General features: G+C 44.4%; 1 protein-coding gene across 1 annotated transcript in view; it reads right to left on the minus strand.

Moving 5' to 3' along the window:
• Positions 1-25092, minus strand: part of CASR (calcium sensing receptor) — a 176251-nt gene that overhangs the window by 96715 nt on the left and 54444 nt on the right. The window contains exon 2 of the mRNA XM_045000924.1: positions 9726-10177. Within this exon, the coding sequence (XP_044856859.1) occupies positions 9726-9913 (188 nt within the window). The 5' untranslated portion in view covers positions 9914-10177. The remainder of the gene's footprint in view (positions 1-9725; positions 10178-25092) is intronic.

The following is a 25092-nucleotide window of genomic DNA, read 5'->3' on the forward strand; positions in this document are numbered from 1 at the left end:
AAGTTGCACTGAAAACGTTCAGCATTTTTGGAAGCACTTATATATGTGAACAAATATTTTCCATCATGAACATGAATAAAAACAAGCAATGTTCTTCTCTGACTGATGACCATTTGGAAGACGTTATGAAAATATCCACTTCAACTATGACCCCCGAATACGACAAGCTTGTTGTCAAAAAGAAATGTAATATCTCTCATTAAATTTGCAAGGTAATTATGAAAAGTACAAATGTTTTCTTTCAATGGAATAGCTGTTTTTCATTTTTCCATGATTCATAAAAATTTTTTAAAAAGTCTTTGCTTTAATTGAAAAATTCTTAAAGTATCACCCCACCCCCAAAAACCCCTTCCTTTTCAGCCCACAGCTGTTTCGGCGGGGCGGCGCTGGAGAAGGAGGGTTTGTTTCCGCGGGGTGGGCAGCACTGGGGGGCGGTGTTGTGTTTTGGGAGGGGCTGGGGGGAGTGGTGTTTCAGCGGTGCTGGGCGGGGGGTCAGCCCTCAGCTGTTTTCTTTGGAGTAATATGGCCCTCGCCGCTTTTCGAGTTGTGTGGGCTGCTCTAGACCTTTCAGGAATCACACCGTCATGGGATGGGCAAAGACAGACCTGCCCTGAAGTGGAGGGTGGAATGCAGAAATGGCTGCCAGGTGCACCTTGACCGAAGACAGCAACAAGCCCTGAAGCTTTAGATGCAGCAAATAGTCCAGAATGTCCTGCAACAAGACCTCCTCAGGACTAATATGCTTGTCCAATGTCCAACATGTAAAGCACTTCCACTTGACCACATTGGTAACCCTGCTGGAAGGCTTCCTGCTGCCCAGCAGGACCTGTTGGACTGCTGCTGAGCACCTTTGTTCATCTGAGACAGCAGATCCAGACGGAGAGGTAACTGCAGCAGGCTGGCCACCGAAAGACTCAGCAGCACGTCAAACCACTGCTGGTGAGGTCACGCCAGGGCAATGAGAATGACCCACATTCTGTCTTGCTTCACCTTTAGCAGGACTCTGTGGATAAGCAGCAGTGGCAGAAAGGTGTACATCAGTGCTCCCGACCACGGGATCAGGAAGGCATCCGACAGGAAACCCTCGTCCCCACCGTACAGGGAGCAGAACACATGGTACTTCCTGTTCTGTCTGGATGCAAACAGGTCCACCTAGGGAGTCTCCAACCGTCAGAAGATAAAGTTGACCACCTTCAGATGGAGGGTCCACTCGTGGCGAGAGGAGAAGGTCCTGCTGAGGTGATCTGCCAGGACATTCCTGGTTCCTGGTAAGTGAGCAGCCACCACATGGATGGCATTCTGCACACAAAGGTCCCAGAGGCTGAGCGTCTCTTAACACAGGGCCAAGGACCTGGCACCGCCCTGCCTGTTGATACAATACATTGCAGCTGTGTTGTCCGTGAGTACCTGCACCACCTTGCCTTTCAGGTGGGGCAAAAACGCCTGACAAGCCAGGCGCACCACCTTGAGCTCCCTGACATTGATATGAAGAGCTAAGTCGTGCCGCATCCAGTGACCTCGGGTGCTGAGCCCACCCAGGTTAGCTCCCCAGCCCAGTTCTCACATGTCCGACACCAGGGTGAATGATGGTGATGGGGACACAAAGGGAACTCCCTGCAGCACTGACTTGGGGTCTAACCACCAGTTCAAGGATGAGAGGATGTGGTCTGGCACCGTGACCGCTTGGTCTACGGGGTACCTGCTGGGAACATAGACCATTGCTAGCCATGTTTGCAAGGGTCGCAGATGAAGCCAGGCATGCCTCACCACGTATGTGCACACTGCTATGTGCCCATCAGCCGCAGGCAAGTGTGGGCCATGGTGATCGGATGTCTCCTCACGTGGGCAATGAGATCCACCATGGCCTGAAAGCGTGCCTCTGGAAGGAAGGCCCTGGCTTGTGTGGAATTAAGAACCGCTCTAATAAACTCTATGTACTGCACTGGCGTTAACATGGACTTTTCTGTGTTTATTAACAAGCCCAGGTCATTGCAGGTGTAGCGTACCAGATCGAGGCTTCTCTGCATCTGTCCCAGAGACCTGCCCTTGATGAGCCAGTTGTCAAGGTACAGAAAGATCTGGACTCCCCCGACATCTGAGGCAAACCGTTAATGGTGCCATGCATTTTGTGAACACCCTGGCAGCCAAGGACAGGCCAAAGGGTAGCACCATGAACTGGAAGTGGTGCCCTAAAACAATGAAACGCAGGAACCATCTGTGTCCTGGGAATATACAGACATGGAAGTAAGTGTCCTTTAAGTTGAGAGCGGCGTACCAGTCCGCCGGATTTGGGGAGGAGATAATGAAGGCCAGGGAGACCATGCAGAACTTCAACTTCTTGAGAGACTTGTGGAGGCCACGCAGGTCCAGGATGGGTCTGAGGCCCGCCTTGGCCTTTGGGATTAGGAAGTATCAGGAGTAGAATCCTCTTCCTTTCATGTCCCGAGGAACCGCCTCTACAGCCCCCAACTGCAAGAGCTTGTCTACCTCCTGAACTAGGAGTTGCTTGTGAGAGGGTCCCTTAAGAGGGACAGGGAAGCAGGGGGGCAGGAAGGAGGGCTAGCCACAAACTGTAGGGTATAGTCCCGAACTACTATGTCCAGCACCCAGCAGTCCGAGGTAACCTGCGACCAGGCCGAGCAGTAGTAAGAAAGGTGGTTGAGGAAAAGACAGGCAGGAGCCAGCCAGCTGACTGGAGCATCACTCTCAAGTGCACCCTCAAAACAATCACTTTTACACGTACACACCCCCCCGGTGCTTAGTGGGTCCAGGCTGGGCTGGCGAGCGAGAGGAGGAAGGGCGGTGATGACTAAACCCGGTATCCTTTCTCCTTGAAGATCCTTGCCGGGCTTGCCAAGGCCTCGATGGCAGCGGAGGCCGGAATGGCTTTCTGAGAGACTGTGGGGTATGCATGCCCAACGAGTGATGGGTAGCCTTAGTGTCCTTCGACCCGTGTAGCCTGGCATCTATTTGATCGGAGAAGAGCCCAACTCCATCAAAGGGGGATCGTGATTGATCCTGAATTGAGGCCTGCCTCTCCTGGGATAGGCCTGCCGTCTGGAGCCAGGAGCTGCGACTCATAACCACCACCAATAAGATCACCCTCGCTGCTGAGTCCCATGCCATCTGCAGGGGACATCTGGCTGCCGCGATCCCTTCCTCTACCAGGGTACCAAACTCCTGAACCTGACACTCAGGACGGGAATCCTGGAACTTCCAGAGACTGTCCCAGAGATTAAAATTGTATCGGCCGAGCAGGAATTGTAAGCTGGCTGTTGAATACTTTTTTTTGCCAAATAAATCAAGTTTCTTGGTTTCCTTGTTTTTGAGGGTAGACGAGGTGGGGACCTGCTTGTCCTTCTCGTTGGGGGAGCGTGGGTATACGAGTACTCAAAACCTTTGGCCAACACAAAGTACTTTTTCTCGGCCCATTTCAAGGTGGGTAGGATAGAGGATGGGGTCTACCATAAAGCCTTAGCAATCTTGAGGACCCCATCATGTACAGGTAGGGCAATCCGGGCAGGCATGGAGACCGAGAGGACTGTGAAAAGGGTGTCCTCCTGCTCTGCCATCTCCTGCACTTCCAGCCACAATTTTTTGGCCACCCATCTGAGAAGGGCTTGGTGTTCTTTAAAGTCATCCGGGGAGCTGGCCTTGGACGGTCCCGCGACTGCCTTGTCCGGGGAAGAGGAGGAGGCCCTGGCCGCTGGTGGAGGTGCTGAGGGCTCAGCAGCCACTGGAGAGAGGGGTTTGGGATAGGGCACCAGATCCTCCACCCAAACCTCGGAGCGAGCTTCTGGTAGTGGGTCCGATGCCAGTGGGGCCATCAACCTTCACTGCAAAGGGGGCAATGTCAACACCGGGATGCCCCATGCTCCCCTACATGACCACTGTGTTGGCCACTGGCCTTGCTGCCACTGCACTGTCATGGACAGCAGAGCAGTTTCTAGTGCCCAATCCTGTCACTGGGTGATGGGTTCAACTGGGTGTCCACGCCAGAGGAACCACTCTCTGGTGACCAGGGAGGAGCCGTCGACGCCTGGGTCTGCTTGCTGGTTGTGGCTACCAATGAGTGCTGACCAGGCGTAAGCGACCGGCGGCTATACCGGGGAGGACGGTCCTGGTGCCGGGAAGATCAGTGTCGGGGGAAAGGTGCCGCAGAGACCGGTAACGTAAGGGGGAACGGTCCCACAGTGACAGCGATTGAGGCCGTCTAGACGCAGATCGGCGAGAGGGACAAAGGCATCAATCATAATATGAGGAGCGTCGACCCTGCACTCAGGAATAACGTCTCAGTGTCCGGGGGAGAGTTTGGGTGACCGGCGGCGCAGTTGCAACCTGCCACAGGATTGCTTGGCTGGTGACCTATGGTTCTCCCCCGCCCCCAGAGGGGGTCTTAACACTGGCTTTCCCCCTCAGGGAGCTTTAGCCTGGTCCTGTGGCACCAGAGACATCATATTAGCAGGTGGAGACCTGTGCTCTCTCTGTGCCTGGGCTTAGGATGACAGCGGTGCAGGCAGGGTGGCGGGTCTCATACCACTCACCAGAGTCGGTGACGGACCTTTAAGAGGGCTAAGAGCCCCAGCCGCAGAGGCACGCTCGCGCTGCTCCGGAGAAGGCTGGCGGACAGGCCCAGTCCCTTTATCAGATGACCCCGGGATCTTCTTGCTCGGCACCGGCGAGCGCTTCTTCGCCTTCTTCTTTGGCACTGACAACAGCGAACGGTGTCGAGAGGACCCAGGCACTGGCAGCGCACTGCGCACGGAGGCCGAAGTACTCGATGCAGCCTGCACAGAGGGCTCAGAAGCCGGGCAGAGAGCAGACTCCATCAGGAGAGCTCTGAGGCGAATGTCCCTCTCCTTCTGAGTGCAAGACCAAAAGTTCTTACAGATCCGGCAACTCTCCTTGATGTGTGATTCCCCCAAGCACTTAAGGCAGCTGTCGTGGGGGTCACTCAAAGGCATAGGCCTGCCACAGACCGAGCAGGGCTTAAACCCGGGAGCTTGGGGCATGGCCCATTTGGGGCAACGTCCTCTCTGGGACCTTAACTATCAGCTAACTATGTACTTAACAACTACTTAACACTAACTACAATTGAACAAAGGCCCAAAGGCCCGAAGTCCAATGGAAGAAATTGCTAGCTCTTGACAAGCAGGAGAGGTGGTCTAACTGGCCACCACGGGCAGCAAGAAGGAACTGAGAGGGCGTGGGCCGGCAGCGCCTGATATACTGTGGCATGAGTGCGGCACTCCAGAGGGTGCTACAGCCAGCCCTACGGGTACTGCTAAGGCAAAAATCTCCAACAGTCATGCACGTGGGTACGCACACGCTTAGAATGGAACTGACATGAGCAAGTACTCGAAGAACCTCTGTTCCCAGAGTTAGATCAGTCAGAGAGTGCTTATCTAAGAGCAGCCTACATAGATACATAGTGGCTTAATTGCTTTGCTTCAATATCAGCCTGATCCAAACCCCACTGATGTCAATGGACCCATGTGAGCAAGCAAAGGCTGGATCCTGAAGATGTCAGTTTGCACATTTAAAATGCAATTTTACTGCATCTAAGACAGTAAAGGAACACTGGATCAAGTTCAAATGCTGACACGCACCACTGCTTGGAGAGTGTGACAGAGAAGGTATGCTGGATTTTATATACATTCAGTGCTAGATCCACAAGAAAATTTAGGCACCTAAATCCAAAATTTAGATGCTCAAAACCCCTGCTCAGCTGCTTCCTAACCCTGAAGCAGGGGTGATGGAACAATCTGTATAGTGGGGGTGCTGAGAACCCTTGAATCAAACTGTAAACCCTGCATATGATGGAAACCACTTCAAGCCAGGGGTGCAGCAGCATGCCCGGAACCCCTAGTTCCAGCACGTGCCCTGCAGGGACATAAATTCCCTTGGCACCAATATTTCTGCTAGCAAAATCCCTGAGACTCCTAAATGTCTCTCAGTGGCCATGCGCAGCTGCCTACATCCTGCTGCTGCTGAGCTGCTCTGTGCCTAAGCCACAGTAGAGTTCTCAAACTAAGCATTCCCCTGTCTATCTTGTCTGTGGGGCCCAATGCAGTAGTCATCCTCAGAGGCTGCCTAAGAACATGCTTACAGGATTGGGCCCTGCACAAGGCAGAGCAGAGGAGTTGTTAGAGCATTCACCCAAGATGGGTGAGAACAAGCGTTTGCACCAGATCTACTCCCAACCAACGGGCTACAGGGTGTTCTAGGGTTGGGGCTCTCTCAATGTCTCCCATTGAAGCTGTTCAACTTTGCATGAAACAGTTAAATATGCATTGAAGAAGCAATAGGAACTTGAATCTGGGTCCCCCACATCAGTGCCCTAACTAGCAGGCTATAGAGTCATTTTTCAGTCTCTGGCCCAATGAACGAATGCCAAGGACATCTACTTGAGTGCTGAGTATGTGGCAGGGCGCTCCTCTTCCCCCTCAGTTTTTTGCTACAAAGGACTGCCTTGGTTCATAGCTGTGAATCTTGAGTGAAAGGAGACATCCAACTCCCTTTGAGGGGGTGGGACATAGGCATTTCTTACTGGTTAGCTTAAGCCTCTCTCTGATCAGCTTGCTGCCTTCCATTAATACCTTTCCCAGGCACTAAATTCTCCTTGTGAATTGTACAGGGAGCCTGGGTACCTAACTAAGGGCTGTGGAGTCCACTGGGTGGCAGAGTGCCTAAATGTCAGCTGTTGCAACACTGAATCTAAGTCCACTGTGTAGAATCATAGAATTGTAGGACTGGAAGGGACCTTGAGAGATCTAGTCCAGTCCCTTGCACTCCTGGCAGAACTAAGTATTATCTAGACCAGTGCTTCTCAAAGTGGTGGTCCGCGGACCGGTGCCAGTCCGCAAGCCATCGGTTGCTGGTCCGCGGCGAGTTTCCTCATAAGAGCGTCAAATAGGATAATAATATGGCACCGGTCCCTGGCACATTGGGAAAAAAATTGCCGGTCCCCCACATCAGATAGCTTGAGAAGCACTGTCCTAGATCATTCCTGACAGGAGTTTGTCTAACCTGCTCTTCAAAATCCCCAATGATGGAGATTCCACAACCTCCCTAGGCAATTTATTGCAGTGCTTAACCACCCTGACAGTTAGGAAGTTTTTCCTAATGTACAACCTAAACCTTCCTTGCTGAAATGTAAGTCCATTGCTTCTTGTCCTATCCTCAGAGGTTAAGAAAAACAATTTTTCTCCCTCCTCCTTGTAACAACCTTTTATGTACTTGAAAATTGTTATCATGTCCCCTCTCAGTCTTCTCTTTTCCAGACTAAAAAAACCCAGTTTTTTCAATCTTCCTTCATAGGTCATGTTTTCTAGGTCATTTTTGTTGCTCTTCTCTGGACTTTCTCCAATTTGTCCATATGTTTACTGAAATGGGGCACCCAGAACTGGACACAATACTCCAGTTGAGGCCTAATCAGCATGGAATAGAGCAGAAGAATTACTTCTTGTGTCTTGCTTACAACACGTCTGCTAATACATCCCAGAATGATGTTCGCTTTTTTTGCAACAGCGTTACACTGTTGACTCATATTTAGCTTGTGATCCACTATGTCCCGCAGATCCCTTTCTGCAGTACTCCTTCCTAGGCAGTCATTTCCCATTTTGTTTGTGTGCAACTGATTGTTCCTTCCTAAATGGAGTACTTTGCCTTTGTCCTTAATTAATTTCATCCTATTTACTTCAGACCATATCTCCAGTTTGTCCAGATCATTTTTGAATTTTAATCCTATCCTCCAATGCACTTGCAACCTCTCCCAACTTGGTATCATCCACAAACTTTATAAGTGTACTCTCTCTGCCGTTATCTAAATCATTGATGAAAATATTGAACAGAACCAGACCCAGAACTGATCTCTGCAGGACCCCACTCATTATGTCCTTCCAGCATGACTGTGAACCACTGATAACGACTCTCTGGGAACGGTTTCCCAACCAGTTTTGCACCCACCTTCTGGTAGCACCATCTAGGTTGCATTTCCCTAGATGTAGATCTAGCTTATAGTTTTTAGGGACCGGTAAGTGTATTGAATAAAACAAGAGAAGCTTTAGAATTGTTTTGTTACAGTTCTTTCCTTCTGCTCTCTTATGCACTGTATTCAGACCACTGTGTGCTGTGCCTCTGTCTGGTCTTACAAACTAGTTGGATTGAACCAGCTCCGTATTTGGATGGGAGACCACTAAGGAAAGCTAAGTCAGTGATTTTCAACCTTTATTTGTGAATCCCTACAAAATTTCGAATGGAGGTGCAGACCCCTTTGGAAATCTTAGACATAGTCCAGGGATCTGTGGACCACAGGTTGAAAATCACTGTTCTATCGTAACAACAACCTTTCTCAGACTTCTTAAACATTGTCTCCCCCCTGCCCGGGGTCTGCAGACCACAGGTTGAAAACCACTGCTCTAGGTGAAGCAGGAATGGCGTTAGGCATTCATTATCATCATTCTGAATCTGTATTGAACTAATTCCCCCGCCTAGTATTAGAAGTCAGTATGCTTCGAGACATGCTATTTTTAGATAAGGTGTAAAACAGATGCCCTGACCATGTGTTGTTATTAAAGTCCCATGCCACTTTACTGCTCAGGAGCACAAGTGTTTCTCCCCTTTTGTCATGACCAAATTCCAAACTGAATATCTTACATTTTACCTTCATGAAGTTTCAATTGAATTCAATTTTTGTCATAATTTCCAATCTTAAATTGCTATGTAGTGTTGCTGTGCAAGGTTAAACATAAGCCACATCTCATCCCAGAACAGGCTATATTTCAGTAGTGGAAGAAGCAATTCACATACATGCACATAGAGCTTAGTGCCAAAGACTTTGCCCAGTCTATAGGCAGTATTTACACAAAAGTAACTGAATTTTGGTTGAGCAAGGATTGATTATGGAATTCAGGTTTGGGACCATAGGGCCAGATTTCTTAAAGTATTTAGGTGCCTAAGGAGGAAGATAGGTGCCTAGTGGAATTTTCAAAAGTGCCTAGCCATCTAATGCCCACCTATCTGCACCTTTAGGCACCTAAACACTTTTAAAATTTAGCTCACAGTAAGTGAAGTGCTTTGGGAGGGAGGAGGAAAGGCACAACAAAAATATAAGATTTCATTATTTCAAAACCCTTTTTTGCCACACATGACTGTAGTCAGACAATCTTATAAAAACTTTGGTCACTTCCATTGCATTTGCTGTGACTTTAAGTGAAGTATATATATATATTATTTATTAAACATCCATTATTCGTTGCCTGAATAGATTTGTGTATTTGCGATTTGGCAGCATTTGGAACTATAACTTGTATCGATCTTTCTCATTGTAAGCTCCCAAATAATTCTTAACATTTACTTTAGCTTATTCACCATTCATTCTCTTTACACCACACAATTCCATGGTCTTGTATTATTTAACTCTTTGAGGAACAAGTCTACTGCCTTCACATGGTGCCCTTCATCAGTAGCAAAAAACAAAGATAACGTAGATGGAATCCAGAATTGGAGCTTGAGTTCTTGTCATAAAAAGCAAAAGACAAATACTTAACTCTGTAAAGCATTTGGGTTACAAATTGTATTAAAGATACTATACACAGTAAAGATGTGTTGTATTTGATAGTTAGCTACAGCTATACTACTGAAGTGGTAAGGCACCTCACTTATAACTGACCAAGGTAACAGCTCCAGCATTGTAGATTTTTACCAGTTTCTTTTTGGCTTACCTTATACACTCCACTGATTCTGGCCTAGATTTTAAATCCTGGTCTTTGGCAGCCACTCCAAAATGAATGGGGAACAGTCCCCCAAGAATAATGTCTCCCTTTTTCTGCGCCCTTTGGTTTGGTCCGTAGGCAGAGGTGTTCCAGGTAAACGCCAAGAGAATCAAACAGCAACTATAAAAAGTCATCATTCCTCTTTTCACAAGCGGATTACAGGATGCAAAAGTAAAAAAGATGTAAGAAAATAAATGGATCTAGTAATGTCTGACAAGTATTTCCTCTCCTAAGGCAGCACACTCTGGGTTGGGAGTGCATGTCTGCAGTACAATAAGCCACAAGATGGTAGCCTCAAGACTGGTATTTCTCCTGCAGTCTTCTCCATTGTACACTACTGATCCTACAGTCCTTGATTCTTCAGAACTGACGTGTTATGTGGAGCCCATCTCTGAGACCTTCTGAAAAAAAATGAGATATAAAAAATGACCAAGTACACAAAGAATTGTTCTTTGCACTTTTGTGCAGTACCTTTTAATCATGTACCCCACTGCTTACTGCGTTATGCCTACTCTATTTCAGTTTTCATAGGAGAGCAAGGGTCACCACTCCTTTCAATACGTGGTATAGGCCTGGTTTTCATGGGTTTATCCTACTTCTTCGGCTACTGAAGAGTCCCAAACTCATGACGGTGTTACATCACTACACCTCCACACCACAATGTTGCAACAATAGATGGCAGATATGGGGGGAGGGATAGCTCAGTGGCTTGCATGTTGGCCTGCTAAACCCAAGGTTGTGAGTTCAATCCTTGAGAAGGCCATTTAAGGATGTGGGGGAAAAATCTGTCTGGGGATTGGTCCTGCTTTGAGATAATCTCCTGAGGTCCCTTCCAACCTTGATATTCTATGACATGCAGCATATGAAACATCAATGGAAATTCTGAATGCATAGCAGCACCAGTCCTAGCTAGACACTTACCAGTGCAAAATTATACAGGGTCCCATGCATTCAAGAGTAGCCCTGCTTTGTCAGATTCCCCTTCCCAGGACACATCCAGCCTTTCCTCCACACAAAAGCCCATAACAACTCACTCCTACTTTGAAAAATGAATCTTTGGGCTCCACCTCTTCTAGTTGCTGAGATGCTCCCTGCCCCACTTCTAGTTTATGAAATCTACATGACAATCCCCAATCCCTTAACAACAAGTCCCCTGGACCCTCTCAGCTGCCAAATTCTCCCACCCACCCCCAGATGTGCTAAGTGGGTTACAGAAGTCTGCCTGAAGATGTGTCTTACTTCACAATGAGCCTTGCAAAACCTAGAGTCAGCCCTATATAAACAGTGCACAGGGTGGTAACTGGGGATCAGGGTGGCAGATTACATCCCATTTAGGATAGGAGAGATGACATAAAGCAAGTAGAGAATGGGAAACCCTATTTAAGTAAAGTAAGAACCAATCTACACCTTGGCCCAAAACTCAAACCAAACATATCTGATACTCAAAGAAATATGGTAAACTGTTTGGCTAGGGTTTTCCACTCCATTTTCACACAGTCCTTACCACCTTCTTGTTTGGGCCAGATTCCTTTCTCCCCAGCAGAAAGAAGCTAACAAAAAAATCTTTTCTCACAAGCCTTGCCACCCAAAATGGCTTGGAAAACCATGTGGAATCAGGATACTTCTCCAAGATGAACCTCTGAGTCTTCTGAGGTTCACTGATCATACCATTCCTGGTTTAGTTACTAATCCTGCTTTGAGGCCTGCATCCTGTTGGGAAGCTAAATATTATATCTCATCTGTGTTCAGAAGAGTTCCTTCTGTAACATATTAACAGACCTCCTAAGTTAAGAGGTGGCTTAATCACAGTCTGCACATATGTACATGTGGGAAAAAATCTGCTAATGGAAAGCTCTTCAATCTAGCAAAAGTATAACAAGATGCAAGGTCTGGAAGCTGAAGCTAGACAAATTCAGATTAGAAGCAAGGTGCACATTTTTAACAAGGTAATCAACCATTGGAGCAATGTACCATGGGTTGTGGTAGATTCTTCATCAATTAACATTTTAAAATTAAGATTGGATGTATTTCTACAAGATGTGATCTAGTTCAAACAGGAATTAATTCAAGGAAGCTCTGTGGCTTGTGTTGTGCAGGAAGTCAGACTAGATGATCACAGCGATTCCTCCTGGCCTTATAATCTATGAATCTCTAAGTGTCATGGACATTGTGTGAGACACATTTGGAAGTTCTTCATACATTCTCAATAAATTGTTTTTCTCAGGAAACAATAACAGACAGTGGAAGAGCTGAGAGTAAAGCTCAGGGACTCTAGGTTTGTAGTTCTGTGCACAAAGACTTGAGGGAGAAACTCTCTTGTTATGCACATATACACAGAGGCACACACACGTACACACATAGTCATACACACAAACTCCTGTGCCCCCTGCACCTTTTTGTTTCTCACCCACTCTCCAAAATGTTGCCAGATGGCCTTTCATTTGTCCTTGTTTTCATGTATTGCTTGGTTTAGGTCTTCCATGTCCCTGCACAGGATCTAAAAGCCAGGCCTAGTATCATAGGGAATTGTGATACTACTGTGGGTTTGGGTTATCTCCCTTTTGTGTTTTTCCTTAGTTTTTCCTCCCATTTCTCACCACCATGGCTAGGCCACAACTCTCTCCCTGATAGGAAAGGCACATGATTCTGCCTTCTTAAACCAGCTGCTGGTTGGAGTGGGGAGAGAAGGTTTCCTTTAGCCGCCTCACAAATGTTTATGGTCAGGTTGCCAAGCTGTTCTCCCAAACCCTAGGTCCCCAGGTGCTTGAGGTGGCTGAAGTCACACCAGGAAATCTGCTGCACCTCTGAGTGAAGAAGTTGGTACTAAACCTTCTCTACACCTATACCCTGATATGGGACTTGGAGCAAGTGCTCTTCTATCAGCAGGCATCTGATTTCCTAGGTACCCTGGATCATTGTTAGTTAGAGCTGGTCAAAAACTTTCCACCAGAACTTTCTGACTCAACAAAATCAAAATGTTTTGCAGGAATGTCATGATTTTGTCAAAAATTTCAATGAAAAATTATCAAAACACTTTCAATAAGGTCAAAGAGCTTCATTTCAACTTCATTGTTTCAATTGTTACATTCAAAGCATTTCAACCTTGTCAAAATGAAACTATTTTTATAAACAATTTCACTAATTCTGAAGTTACGTTTTTCAGAATTTTCATTTCACAGGAAATGTCAAAATGTTGACTTTTTGTTTAAATGTTTCATTTAATTTTCAAGTTTGTTTTTACCTTTTGATTTTAAATAAAACTGAAGTAAAATTCAAAACAATCAAGCATTTCACAATGAAAATCAAAACATTTCATTTTGAAAAAAAATGATCTATCTCTAATGGTGGGGTCCTGGGAAATGAACTCCCTCATAGGAACATAGAATATCAAGGTTGGAAGGTACCTCAGGAGGTCATCTAGTCCAACCCGCTGCTCAAAGCAGGACTGATCCCCCCGCTTGATTTTTGCCCCAGATCCCTAAATGGCCCCCTCAAGGATTGAACTCACAGCCCTGGGCTTAGCAGGCCAATGCTCAAACCACTGAACTATCCCTCTCCCTGGAGGTGGCTAGAGCTTCTTTCTGACTCTAGCCTAGTTCTCAGAAACCCTCCATCTAATGCACAACAGCAAATCCCTGGGAATCTATAAACTGACCATTGAGTCATATGGGCTGAGACAGGGACACACATTCCAGAAGGCTAGTACAGATACAACCCAACATACAGTCATGGCATAAACACAAGCCTGAGAGATGATACAGGAACACAAGGAATAAGGAAAAGGATGGAAGAACAGGATGATGAATGGAAATGTTTTGTTTGAACCAGCAGGTACAAGGTGTAGGGTCGGTAATTAAACACACCAGGAGTGTAATATGTAACTTGTTTGTATCAATGTATAAAAAAGAATTCATAGGAGGGACATTTTTTATCCAGACGAGAGGGGCACTGGAAAGTCCCACCACTGACTCATCTGAGTCCATTGTAACAGGCACACATGTTAGTGCTCCCGTAGAGTATACCAGGCACTTGGATCATGCTTTATTGCCAATAAACCTGATCAAGCACCTTCACCACTGAACTGAGTCTGTGGTCTTTCTCGGTAATACTATCGAAGTCTGCTGAGCCAGCTTCCTACACAAGGCAGGGACAGCATATGGAGAGAGCACACACGCACACCAACTGACAACAGCGAGGGCCAAAGAAAAGTGAGAGGCAGACCAGCCGAAAGTCCCTGGGTGAAGATAACAGGGGGAAAGATGGGGGCAAAATCCAGGGAGTGGTCTACTATAGACCAGCTAATCAGGAAGAGCAGGTGGATAAGGCATTTCTAGAACAAATAACAGAAACATCAAAAACACAAACATCTGATAGCAATGGGAGACTTTAACTACTAAGAGATCTGTTGGAAAAGTAATATGGCAACACACAAAATTTCCAATAAGTTCTTGGAATGTGTTGGGGACAACTTCTTGTTTCAGACAGTGGAGGAAGTAACCCTGGGGAAACCATTTTAGACTTGATTCAAATAGGGAGGAATTTGTTGCCAGTCCAGACGCTGAAGGCAATTTGAATAAAAGGGATGATGAAAAGATATATTTCATGATTCTAAGGAAAGGAATGAGTGAGAGCAGCAGAATAAGGACAATCAACATGAAAAAGCAGACTTTAGTAAACTCATAGAACTGGCAGGTAAAGTCCCATGGGAAGAAAATCCAAGGGAAAAAGGAATTCAGGAGAACTGGCAGTTTTTCAAAGAGAAAATATGAAAGGCATAAAAGCAAACTATGCTGATGCAAAAGAATGTCCATCAGGAGTTCTTTAATGACCTGAAAATCAATAAAGAATCCTATAAAGAGTGGAAACATGGACAAGTTGCTAAGGATGAATATAAAAGAATACTGCAAGCACGTAGAGAAAAAAATCAGAAAGACTACATTATAAAATGATTTAAACCTAACAAGGGACAAAAAAGTTAATAATAAAAAGTTCTATAAATACATTAAGAGCAACAGCAAGATTAAGGAAAGTGTAGGTACCTTACCTAGCAGGAAAGGAGTGCTAATAACTGATGACATCAAGAAGGCTGAGGTGTTTAATACATATTTTGCTTCAGTTGTCACTAAAAAGGTTAACGGTGGCCAGATGCTTAACAAAGTTAATATTAACAAGAAGGAGGAAAGAACACAATCCAGAACAGGGAAAGAACAGATTAAAGCAGGGGTTGGCACCCTTCGACACGTGGCCGATCAGGGTAATCCGCTGGCTGACACGTCTCACAGCTCCCATTGGCTGGGAACAGGAAACCGCAGCCACTGGAAGCTGCAGGGGGCCATGCCTGCGGACAGTCAACGTAAACAAAATGTCTCATGGCCTGCCAGCATATTACCCTGATGGGCCGCATGCGAAGGTTGCCGAACCCTGGATTAAAGAATATTTAGATACATTTGATGTATTCAAGTCAGCAGGGCCTGACAAAATTCACCTTAGGGTACTTAAGGACCTAGCGGAAGCAATTTTGGAACCATTAGCAATTATCTTTGAGAACTCCTGGAGGACGAGTGAGATCCCAGAAGACTCAAGAAGGGAAAACATAGTACCTACCTTTAAAAGGGGGAACAAAGACAGAACAGTCATCTTACTTTTTGTATCTTACTTTTTGTTCCAGGTACCAGAACAAATTATGAAACAATCACTTTATAAACACTGAGAGGATAATAGGTTTATAAGGAATAGCCCATATAGATTTGTCAAGAACAAATCATGCCTAACTTATTTCTTTCTTTGACAGGGTTACTGGACTAGTGGATGGGGGGAACCCATGATATATCTTGATTTTAGAAAGGCTTTTTGACTCAGTCCCACATGACATTCTTATAGGCAAATTAGGGAAACATGGTCTACATGAAATTACTATAAGGTGGATGCACAACTGGTTGAAAGATTGTATTCAAACAGCAGTTGTCAATGGTTTGCTGTCAAAAAGGGAGGGATGCTGCAGGCGTCTGTCCTGGGTCCAGTACTATTCAACATTTTCATTAATGACCTGGCTAATGGAGAAAAGAGTGTGCTTATAAAATTTGCAGATGATACAAAGATGAGAGGGATTGCAAGCACTTCGAAGACAGGATTAGAATTCAAAATGATCTTGACAAATTGGAGACTTGGTCTGAAATCAACAAGATGAAATTCAACAAACTATTACTTTTAGAAAGGAAAAATCAAGTGCAGAGATACAAAATGTGGAATAACTCTATGCAAGAGTACTGCTGAAAAGGATCTGGGGATTATAGTGGATCACAAATTAAATATTAGCCAACAATGTGATGTAATCCCGAAAAAGGCTAATATCTTTCTGGGGTATATTAAGAAAAATGTCAGAAATAAAATACGTGAGGTAACTGTCCTGCTCTACTCAGCACTACTAAGGTCTCTGCTGGAATACTGTGTCTAGTTTTGGATGTCACACTTTTGGAAAGCTGTGGAAAAATTGGAGAGTGTCCAAAGGGGAGCAACAAAAATGATCAAAGAAAACCTGACCTAGGAAGAAAGGTTAAACAAACTGAGCATGTTTAGTCTTGAGACAAGAAGACTGAGTGAGGACCCAATAACAGTCTTCAAATATGTTGAGGGTTGTTATAGAGGATGGTGATCAATTGTTCTTCATGTTCATTGAAGGGAGGATAAGAAGTAACCCACCTGATATGCAGCAAGGGATGTTTAGGTTAGATATTAGGAAAAACTTTCCAACTACAGTATAAAGGTAGTTAATCTCTGGAATAGCTTAACCTTCCAAGGGGTATTGTGGAATCCCTCTCAGAGGTTTTCAAGAACAGGTTGGACAAAGACCTGCCAGGGATGGTCTACGTAAACTTGGTCCTGCTTCAATGCAGACGAATGGATTCTCGATTTCCCTTCCAGCCCTAAATTTTTATGACGTTGTGTTCTGAGACATCCTCAGTCTAGACTTTCTCACTGTGTGGACCAGGTCACTGGGGAGCTGTGTACTCCCCCATTCATGCACAAAGACTGTGCTTTCACTGCTGCTTAAGAAAGTGCTTTTGTGCCCTAAGTTATTAGTATTCTTCCTGTGCATGGACTTTAAAGTCATAAGGAGGGCAATCTTGCTGCAGCAGAAGTCTATGATGATAGTAGTGACTCACCTTAACCAGACCTACTCTGTCCCAGACTGACTATATTTGACAACTTATTCCAACTGGTCTCAGACCTTCTCCAGCCTGCAACTAGGGATGGTCTTTTCCCTCACCTGTCTGGCCCTTGGCTAGGAGGATCATGTTTATCTTTTGGGAAAGTTGCTTGGGTCTGGCTTTGAGATCCACTTTGCAGGGTTCTTCTCAGTGGCATTCTGTTCTGCAGCTGCTTGCTTAAGCTCAACCAGACCCTGTCATCAGGAATGCCCTCTGTCCAACCAACTATTCCACTGCCATCAAGCCCTTCCTCTATCTCTTCTATCAACGGCTGATGAGGTTAGTGCTCAGAGAGAAAGCTGGTGCTGTCAGTGTATGCTGATGACATCATCATTGCAACCAGGGACTCAGAAGAGCTGGTGACAATGAATACCCAGGCTAATCTCTAGAGCAGTATTTCTCACTCTTTGCAGGTTGGTGGCTCCTGTTCAAAGTCAAACATTTTCACAATCCTTTACATTATAAAAGTATGAGTAAAAACATGTATCAATTATAACAATGATACGCCTGTAGAATTTGTGTGTTCTGAGAAGTTGACAGGAAATACTTGAACAGATTTTCTTTGCTTTAAACTGTAATGAAATGTTCACTGCTTTGCAACTTCCCTGAATTGCATTTCATAACCTCCCTGGAGGTCGAAACACTGCTCCAGAAGAAAGTCCTGGATTACTCCTAGCAGGCCTGGTCTGTGTTTGAAGTCTTCTGTGGTCACTGAAGTTTAGAGCTTTCTGCTTCTGCACAGCCCTGTCTTCTTGGCCTTCCAGATATCCCTCATTCTCCACCTGAGCAGGCTGCATCCTATCCAGTCATTTCTCCTTCCAGCCCCACCCATGGAACACCTTCATAGAATCATAGAATATCAGGGTTGGAAGTGATCTCAGGAGGTCATCTAGTTCAACCCCCTGCTCAAAGCATGCTTGTGCTCCGTACCATCCACTCTCTCACTCCTGTGTCCTGCCCAGACACCATGTGGCAGGATCCTCAGTGGGAGAGTGTATTCTCTAGCTTTTTTCTGTAAGATGCCAGGGATCTGAGTTAGTAGCTCCTTCATGGAGGCATGAGCATGGGCATGTTGCTGGTGAACTTCATAAATTCCCCTGATACCTACCAGTGTTGTGTGCACAGGGAAACTGTGCCACATGCTTATCTTCAGTGCACCAGGCTGCAACCCTTTACTACACTTTTAAAAACAATGCATGTGGAACTCATTGCCACATGCTATCACTCAGTCCAAGAGCATGACAAGATTTTTAAAAGGATTAGATTTAAATACAGATAATGATAACCTGATAACACGAGATAGAGTGAAAATATAAATGTCATGGCATAAGCCAAGTACAGATGTACAGATGTATGGGGTCTCTTGCATCTTCCTCTGAATAATCTGGAACTGGCCCTTATCAGACACTGGACTAGATGTGGCCCTCATCTGAACTGGTATGTATCTAAATGAGGTGAATTATGCAAATAAAACATTTTTCCCTGAGGAAATAGATTGGAGGCCAGATTTACAAAGGTATTTAGGTGCTTAAAGATGTATATAGGTGCCTAGTGGGATTTACAGAAGCACCTAAGCAGGGCAGGCACCTAACTCCCATTCACTTCTTATGCACTACTGAAAATCTCACTAGGCACCTATCTGAATCTATAGGTACATAAATGCCTGTGTAAATCTGGCTCCGAGATTCCCCAACTCACTTTATACAATCCACAATAGTTATCAAATATTTTCAGTCACAGACAGAGAGAGGGTTTGTAAACACTGGTGTACAGATGCAAAGCTCTTGCTTCTTGCCAGCACCCTGAACTAGCCAGCCCCTCCACCCTCTGTCATCTTTTGTTATCACAGATCTTCCTTGGGCTCTATTTCCCTTAATTTCATTAAGAATGTCGGTCTCTTCCTTATTAATGACAACTTTTTAGAGTCAGCGGTTGAATTATCCACTAATGCATGCCTGCAGTCATCAAAATTTATCAAAGGATAGGGTGGAAATTGTGCTATTAGTATAAATAATTTTGTTCCTGTGGTTTCAACACACAAATTAAAAGATCAGATTACTAAGTGATTGAATTGAGCAGAAGGCTCTGTATCTATTTCTACTTCCGTTCTTTAGCAAATATTTGTTACACTCTAAACTTTATTCCCTAATAGAAAGCAAATATTTATATTGCAAACTCTTCACAACTGAGATCTTGTCTTTCTACGTTTGCCTCACACACAGAGCTGGTTAAGATTTTTTTGTGAAGAATTAAAAAAATATCTTTAATGTTTTCAATTCAATTTTTTTTAAACAGTCTTATTCTTCATTTTCCATTTTTATCAAAGTATTTTTTCTGTTTTGTACATACAGCCTTTTGGGGTTTTGGACTCCACAGGAAGGAGAAATAAAATGTCAGCCATTTTGCCTGAACTCCTGTGGTGGGAATTAAGGAGGTTTCAGAGAGAGAGAAAGATGGAGGGCAATGTAAGAGGGAGATGAAGAGGGTCCTGTGCAGGCAGACACAGAATCAGGGGAGGGACCATAGGGAAGAACAAAAGAAATCATAGCAGTGGCATAGGTCTTTTACTAGAAAGGATCTAACATTTTTAATAACGATGCAGAAAAGGTCAATAAATATTTTCTGTTCTCTACTCGGAAGATGCTGGATGATGTTTTTACATCTTACCTAGAAGAGAAAGTATTTCATAAACAAACAGTAACTAGGCAGGATTTTAAACAGCAATCTAAAGTTAAACTGCTTAAAAACTGCAGAACCAGGTAATTTGCACCAAATTGTTTTAAAATAATTGGCTGAGGAGCTCTCAGAGCCACTGCTGTTGATTAGTGAACAAATCTCAGAATACTGGGGAAGTTCCAGAGGTATTGGAAAAAGCTAATATTTTGCCAGTATTTAAAAACAGTACACAGGAGTGCCTGGAGAACTACAAGCCAATTAGCTGATCCAGATTGCAATCAGTAAAGAATAAAAGGATGATACAAAAACTAATGCCAATCAATGTGGTTCTGTGAAAACTAGGTCTGGTTTTACAAATGTAAAATAGGTACTTGATGTGATTACAAGTTTAGCTGACAAAGTTAACATAATATATTCAGATTTCTGTAAGGCATTTGACTTGGTATCAAATGACATTCTAATTAAAAATTAGCACTATACAAAATCAATGCAGCACATATTAAATTGATTAAAAACTGGATAACTGATATTTAAATAAATTGTAAAAGAGGAATTGTCCTCCAATGAGATTGACACTAAGTGAGATCCCTCAGGGACTCATTTTTGGACCAGTACTATTCATTAGCTTTAAACAGTGACATGTCCATTCTGAAAAACAATCTGAATTGCATGGCAATCTAGGTTTGCTAAAACATCATTTTAATACAGACAAATACAAGTCCAAACGTCTAGGAACAAAGAATGTAGGTCACACTTGGAATTTTAGCAGGTAATGACTTAGGAAAAGCCTGAGGGGGCTTGGTGTGCAACCAACTGAACATAAACTCCCAGTGTCCTGCAGTGGATAAGAGAACAAATATGATGTTTGGATACATTAACAGAGAAAAATCAAGTAGAAGTGGTGAGGTGGAAATCTGATGAGGTTCAACAAGGACAAGTGCAGAGTCCTGCACTTAGGACGGAGGAATTCCATATACCGCTACAGGCTGGGGACCAACTAGCTAAGCAGCAGTTCTGCAGAAAAGCACCTGGGGATTACAGTGGACGAGAAGCTGGATATGAGTTAGCAGTGTGCCCTTGTTGCCAAGAAGGCAGACGGCATATTGGGCTGTATTAGTAGCATTAGGAGCATTGCCAGCAGATAGAGGGAAGTGATTATTCCTCTCTATTCGGCACTGGTGAGGCCACACCTGGAGTACTGCATCCAGTTTTGGTCCCCCCACCACAGAAGGGATGTGGACAAATTGGAGAGAGTCCAGCAGAGGGCAATGAAAATGATTAGGGAGCTGGGGCACATGACTTACGAGGAGGGGCTGAGGGAACTGGGGTTATTTAGTCTGCAGAAGAGAAGAGAGACCCATAAAAATTAAATAAATATGTAAAAAGGGAGCATTTTCCACTACATACAAGAGGAGAATTTTGGGGGAGATGGCCAATGCCAAATATTTTTCTACACTTCATGAGCTAGATGCCCATAGAAACACTGAGCACACATTTGTGCAAATTCAACACCCCTTTGGGAGAAACTATTTCCACAGAGTGCTATCTGGGTTTTGCTCAGCATCTGAGATGTTTCACTGGAAAATGTGACACATTTTTGATGGTCTACAGGGGACTAAGGTTTACATAGATGACATTTTGATCTGGGGAAAGAAGAACAGGCCCAGAGGCTCTGAGTAACTTTGGAAAGAGCCAGAGCTGCAGGGCTAAAGTAAACAAACAAATATGTAGAATCATAGAATATTAGGGTTGGAAGAGACCTCAGGAGGTCATCCAATCCCATCCTCTTCTCAAAGCAGGACCATCACCAACTAAATCATCCCAGCCAGGGCTTTGTCAAGCCAGGCCTTAAATGTTATATGTAAATTCCATATAACAAAAATAACTTATACTTGGGAGAGAAGCTAACACAGCAAGGTGTACAAGTAGTTCACAGTAAGGTTGAAGCCAGAACCAATATGCCTGTCCCAAGTGACAAGGAAAGGCTTCAAAGATTCCTTGGAATGATGAACTATGTAGGGAAATCTGTGCCTACTCTGTCCAAATCAGCAATCTGAGAGCACTATTGTGCAAAGATGCCCAATGACATGAGATGACAATCTTAATAAAGTGTTTGAGAAACGGAAGGAGTTTATTAAAGAGGCCCCAGTCATGATACTAAGTGTAAAACTACCGTATATACTCATTCATTAGCCCATTCGTTTATAAGCTGACTCCCCATGATGGTTAGGTAATAGCAAAAATTGTATGACCCTTTCATAAGCCGACTGTATATTTCAGGGGTTGGAAAACTTTGGCTCCCAGCCTGTCAGGGTAAGCCGCTGGCGGGTCGGAACATTTTGTTTACTTGGAGCGTCTGAAGCCACGGAGCCCCTCAGCAAACCGTGGACACTGAGAGCCGAGGCGCTCCAAGTAAACAAAACGTCCATCAGGAAAATGTTTTTAGGCAAGGTTTTTCTTTTAAAAATAACAACAGGAGGGAGCTTTGATCCATTTGCCAAACATGATAAAACCACCGTAAAATGGATTTTTTCATGGCCAGTGCTTTTAATTAAAACTATTTTTTCACCAACACCAGTTACCAGTCTGTAAAAGCAGCAAAGAATCCTGTGGCACCTTATAGACTAACAGACGTTTTGCAGCATGAGCTTTCGTGGGTGAATACCCACTTCTTCGGATGCAAGTGGTGGAAATTTCCTGGGGCAGGTATATATAAGCAAGCAAGAAGGAAGCTAGAGATAACGAGGTTAGATCAATCAGGGAGGATGAGGCCCTGTTCTAGCAGTTGAAGTGTGAAAACCAAGGGAGGAGAAACTGGTTCTGTAATTGGCAAGCCATTCACAGTCTTTGTTTAGTCCTGAGCTGATGGTGTCAAATTTGCAGATGAACTGGAGCTCAGCAGTTTCTCTTTGAAGTCTGGTCCTAAAGTTTTTTTGCTGTAGGATGGCCACCTTAAGATCTGCTATTGTGTGGCCAGGGAGGTTGAAGTGTTCTCCTACAGGTTTTTGTATATTGCCATTCCTAATGTCTGATTTGTGTCCATTTATCCTTTTCCTTAGAGACTGTCCAGTTTGGCCGATGTACATAGCAGAGGGGCATTGCTGGCATATGATGGCATATATTACATTGGTGGAAGTGCAGGTGAATGAACCGGTGATGTTGTGGCTGATCTGGTTTGGTCCTGTGATGGTGTTGCTGGTGTAGATATGTGGGCAGAGTTGGCATCGAGGTTTGTTGCATGGATTGGTTCCTGAGCTAGAGTTACTATGGTGCGGTGTGCAGTTGCTGGTGAGAATATGCTTCAGGTTGGCAGGTTGTCTGTGGGCGAGGACTGGTCTGCCACCCAAGGCCTGTGAAAGTGTGGGATCATTGTCCAGGATGGGTTGTAGATCCCTGATGATGCGTTGTAGGGGTTTTAGCTGGGGACTGTATGTGACGGCCAGTGGAGTCCTGTTGGTTTCTTTCTTGGGTTTGTCTTCCAGTAGGAGGCTTCTGGGTACACGTTCTGTTTCCTTATTTCCTCGTGTGGGTACTGTAGTCTTGAGAATGCTTGGTGGAGATTTTCTAGGTGTTGGTCTCTGTCTGCGGGGTTAGAGCAGATACGGTTGTACCTCAGTGCTTGGCTGTAGACAATGGATCTTGTGGTGTGTCCGGGATGGAAGCTGGAGGCATGAAGGTAGGCATTCAACATTTTGTCGACATTCAACAATCCAATTATTGAGATCTTTCTCTAGCTCAGGAAATGAAGCGCACCTCGTTGGACATTTTTTCTTGCTTCTTGGCATGTCTTTTAGTGTTTTATTTTTTCACCATTCTCTTACTTGCTTCTCATTGATACAGAATTCACGAGCAGCAGCGCACTTATTGTTTGCTTCTGCATATTTAACAACTTTAAGTTTGAATGTTTCATGATAAGAAGACCTTTTTCTTTTGATTTCACCGTTGTTCATTTTAAATACTAGTATGAAAACAGATTGTTATTATTGTAGTTATAGATTTTGTAGGACTTTATATAGGAATGTCACCTGCTTTATCTCTGTCAAATTATTATTATTCTTTGTTTATTTCAAAGCAGCCCTGTAGATTGGCATGTCTGTAGGGATAACAGGCTATTTCAATTTTATTAGAGAGTCCATCAACTCTGCACGTTATATTTTCATATTGGCTCAAGACTTATGAGGTCAATTTCAAGCCAATCTAGTTCACTACACAAAGCCTTTGCAACTTTAAAAGGCTGCAGTATTGACATCAATAAATGCGTCAGCAAACTTTGGCTCCTGGCCTGTCAGGGTAAGCCACTGGCGGGACGTTTTGTTTACCTGGAGCGTCTGCAGGCCTGGAGCCCCTCAGCTCCCTGTGGCCGCAGTTCGCCATTCCCAGCCAATGGGAGCTGCAGGAAGTGGTGCTATTGGCTGGGAACGGCGAACCGTGGCTACCGGGAGCTGAGGGACTCCATGCCTGCAGACACTCCAGGTAAACAAAATGACAATGTATTAGATATTCAATTCAATGATTCCATAGAGTTTAAAATCCTCAAATTTTGGTGTAGACCCGTTTATAAGCCAACCCTTGCACTTTGATGAGTCGCTTTTTTACCAAAAATATTCGGCTTATGAACGAGTATATACGGTAAGTTGTCCATGGACAACTCTAAGGAGGGCATTGGTGCAGTGCTCTTACAACAGCTGGTCAAACTGGAGACCGGTGGCTTATGAGTCATAAGCACTAACATAAACTGAGTATCAATATGCTCAAATAGAGAAGGAAACTTTGGCCTTAGGCCATGGTTGTAAAAGTTTCAGTTCTTTACAGGATGCCAGTGTTAGCTGAAACTGACCATAAAACACTTATCGCCATTACCAAAAGGGGCCTGGAAGACACTCCCCCAAGACCACAGGGACTATTTTATCAGTTATAAATGTATGATTTGCAAACTGAATACAAACATGGGAGAGATTTGGTGGGTGCAGATATTCTCTAGAGCACTTGACAATAATACAATGGAGCAAAGTCCAAACCTAGATTTTGTACTTGTCAATCTGATTAAAAAAAAAAATATCTGTTCAGTCTCAGACAAATCGTGGACTGTGACTGCCAGAGCTACTGCTCAAGAGGACACCCTACAGAAAATAATTAAGAGCTACTAGCACCGAGTGGCCAAGACAACATATTCCCAGATCCTTTTTAAATTGAAAAGGGAGCTCTGAGTCCTAGATGGGATTTTGTTTAAAATTATCACGATAGGGATCCCTAAGAAACATATGTTAAAAAAGATACATGAAGGTCATTTAGGGATTGAAAAATCTAAAAGATGGACCAGAGACATTTTATACTGGCCTCAAATGACCAGTGACACTGAGGAAGCTGTTAGGACTTGTTGTATGTGCCAAACATACACAGGACACGTCGAGCAAAAGGGCCCATGTTGGTGA

Source organism: Mauremys mutica, chromosome 1 (genome assembly GCF_020497125.1).
Source record: "Mauremys mutica isolate MM-2020 ecotype Southern chromosome 1, ASM2049712v1, whole genome shotgun sequence".
In the NCBI taxonomy this organism is placed as follows: domain Eukaryota; kingdom Metazoa; phylum Chordata; order Testudines; family Geoemydidae; genus Mauremys; species Mauremys mutica.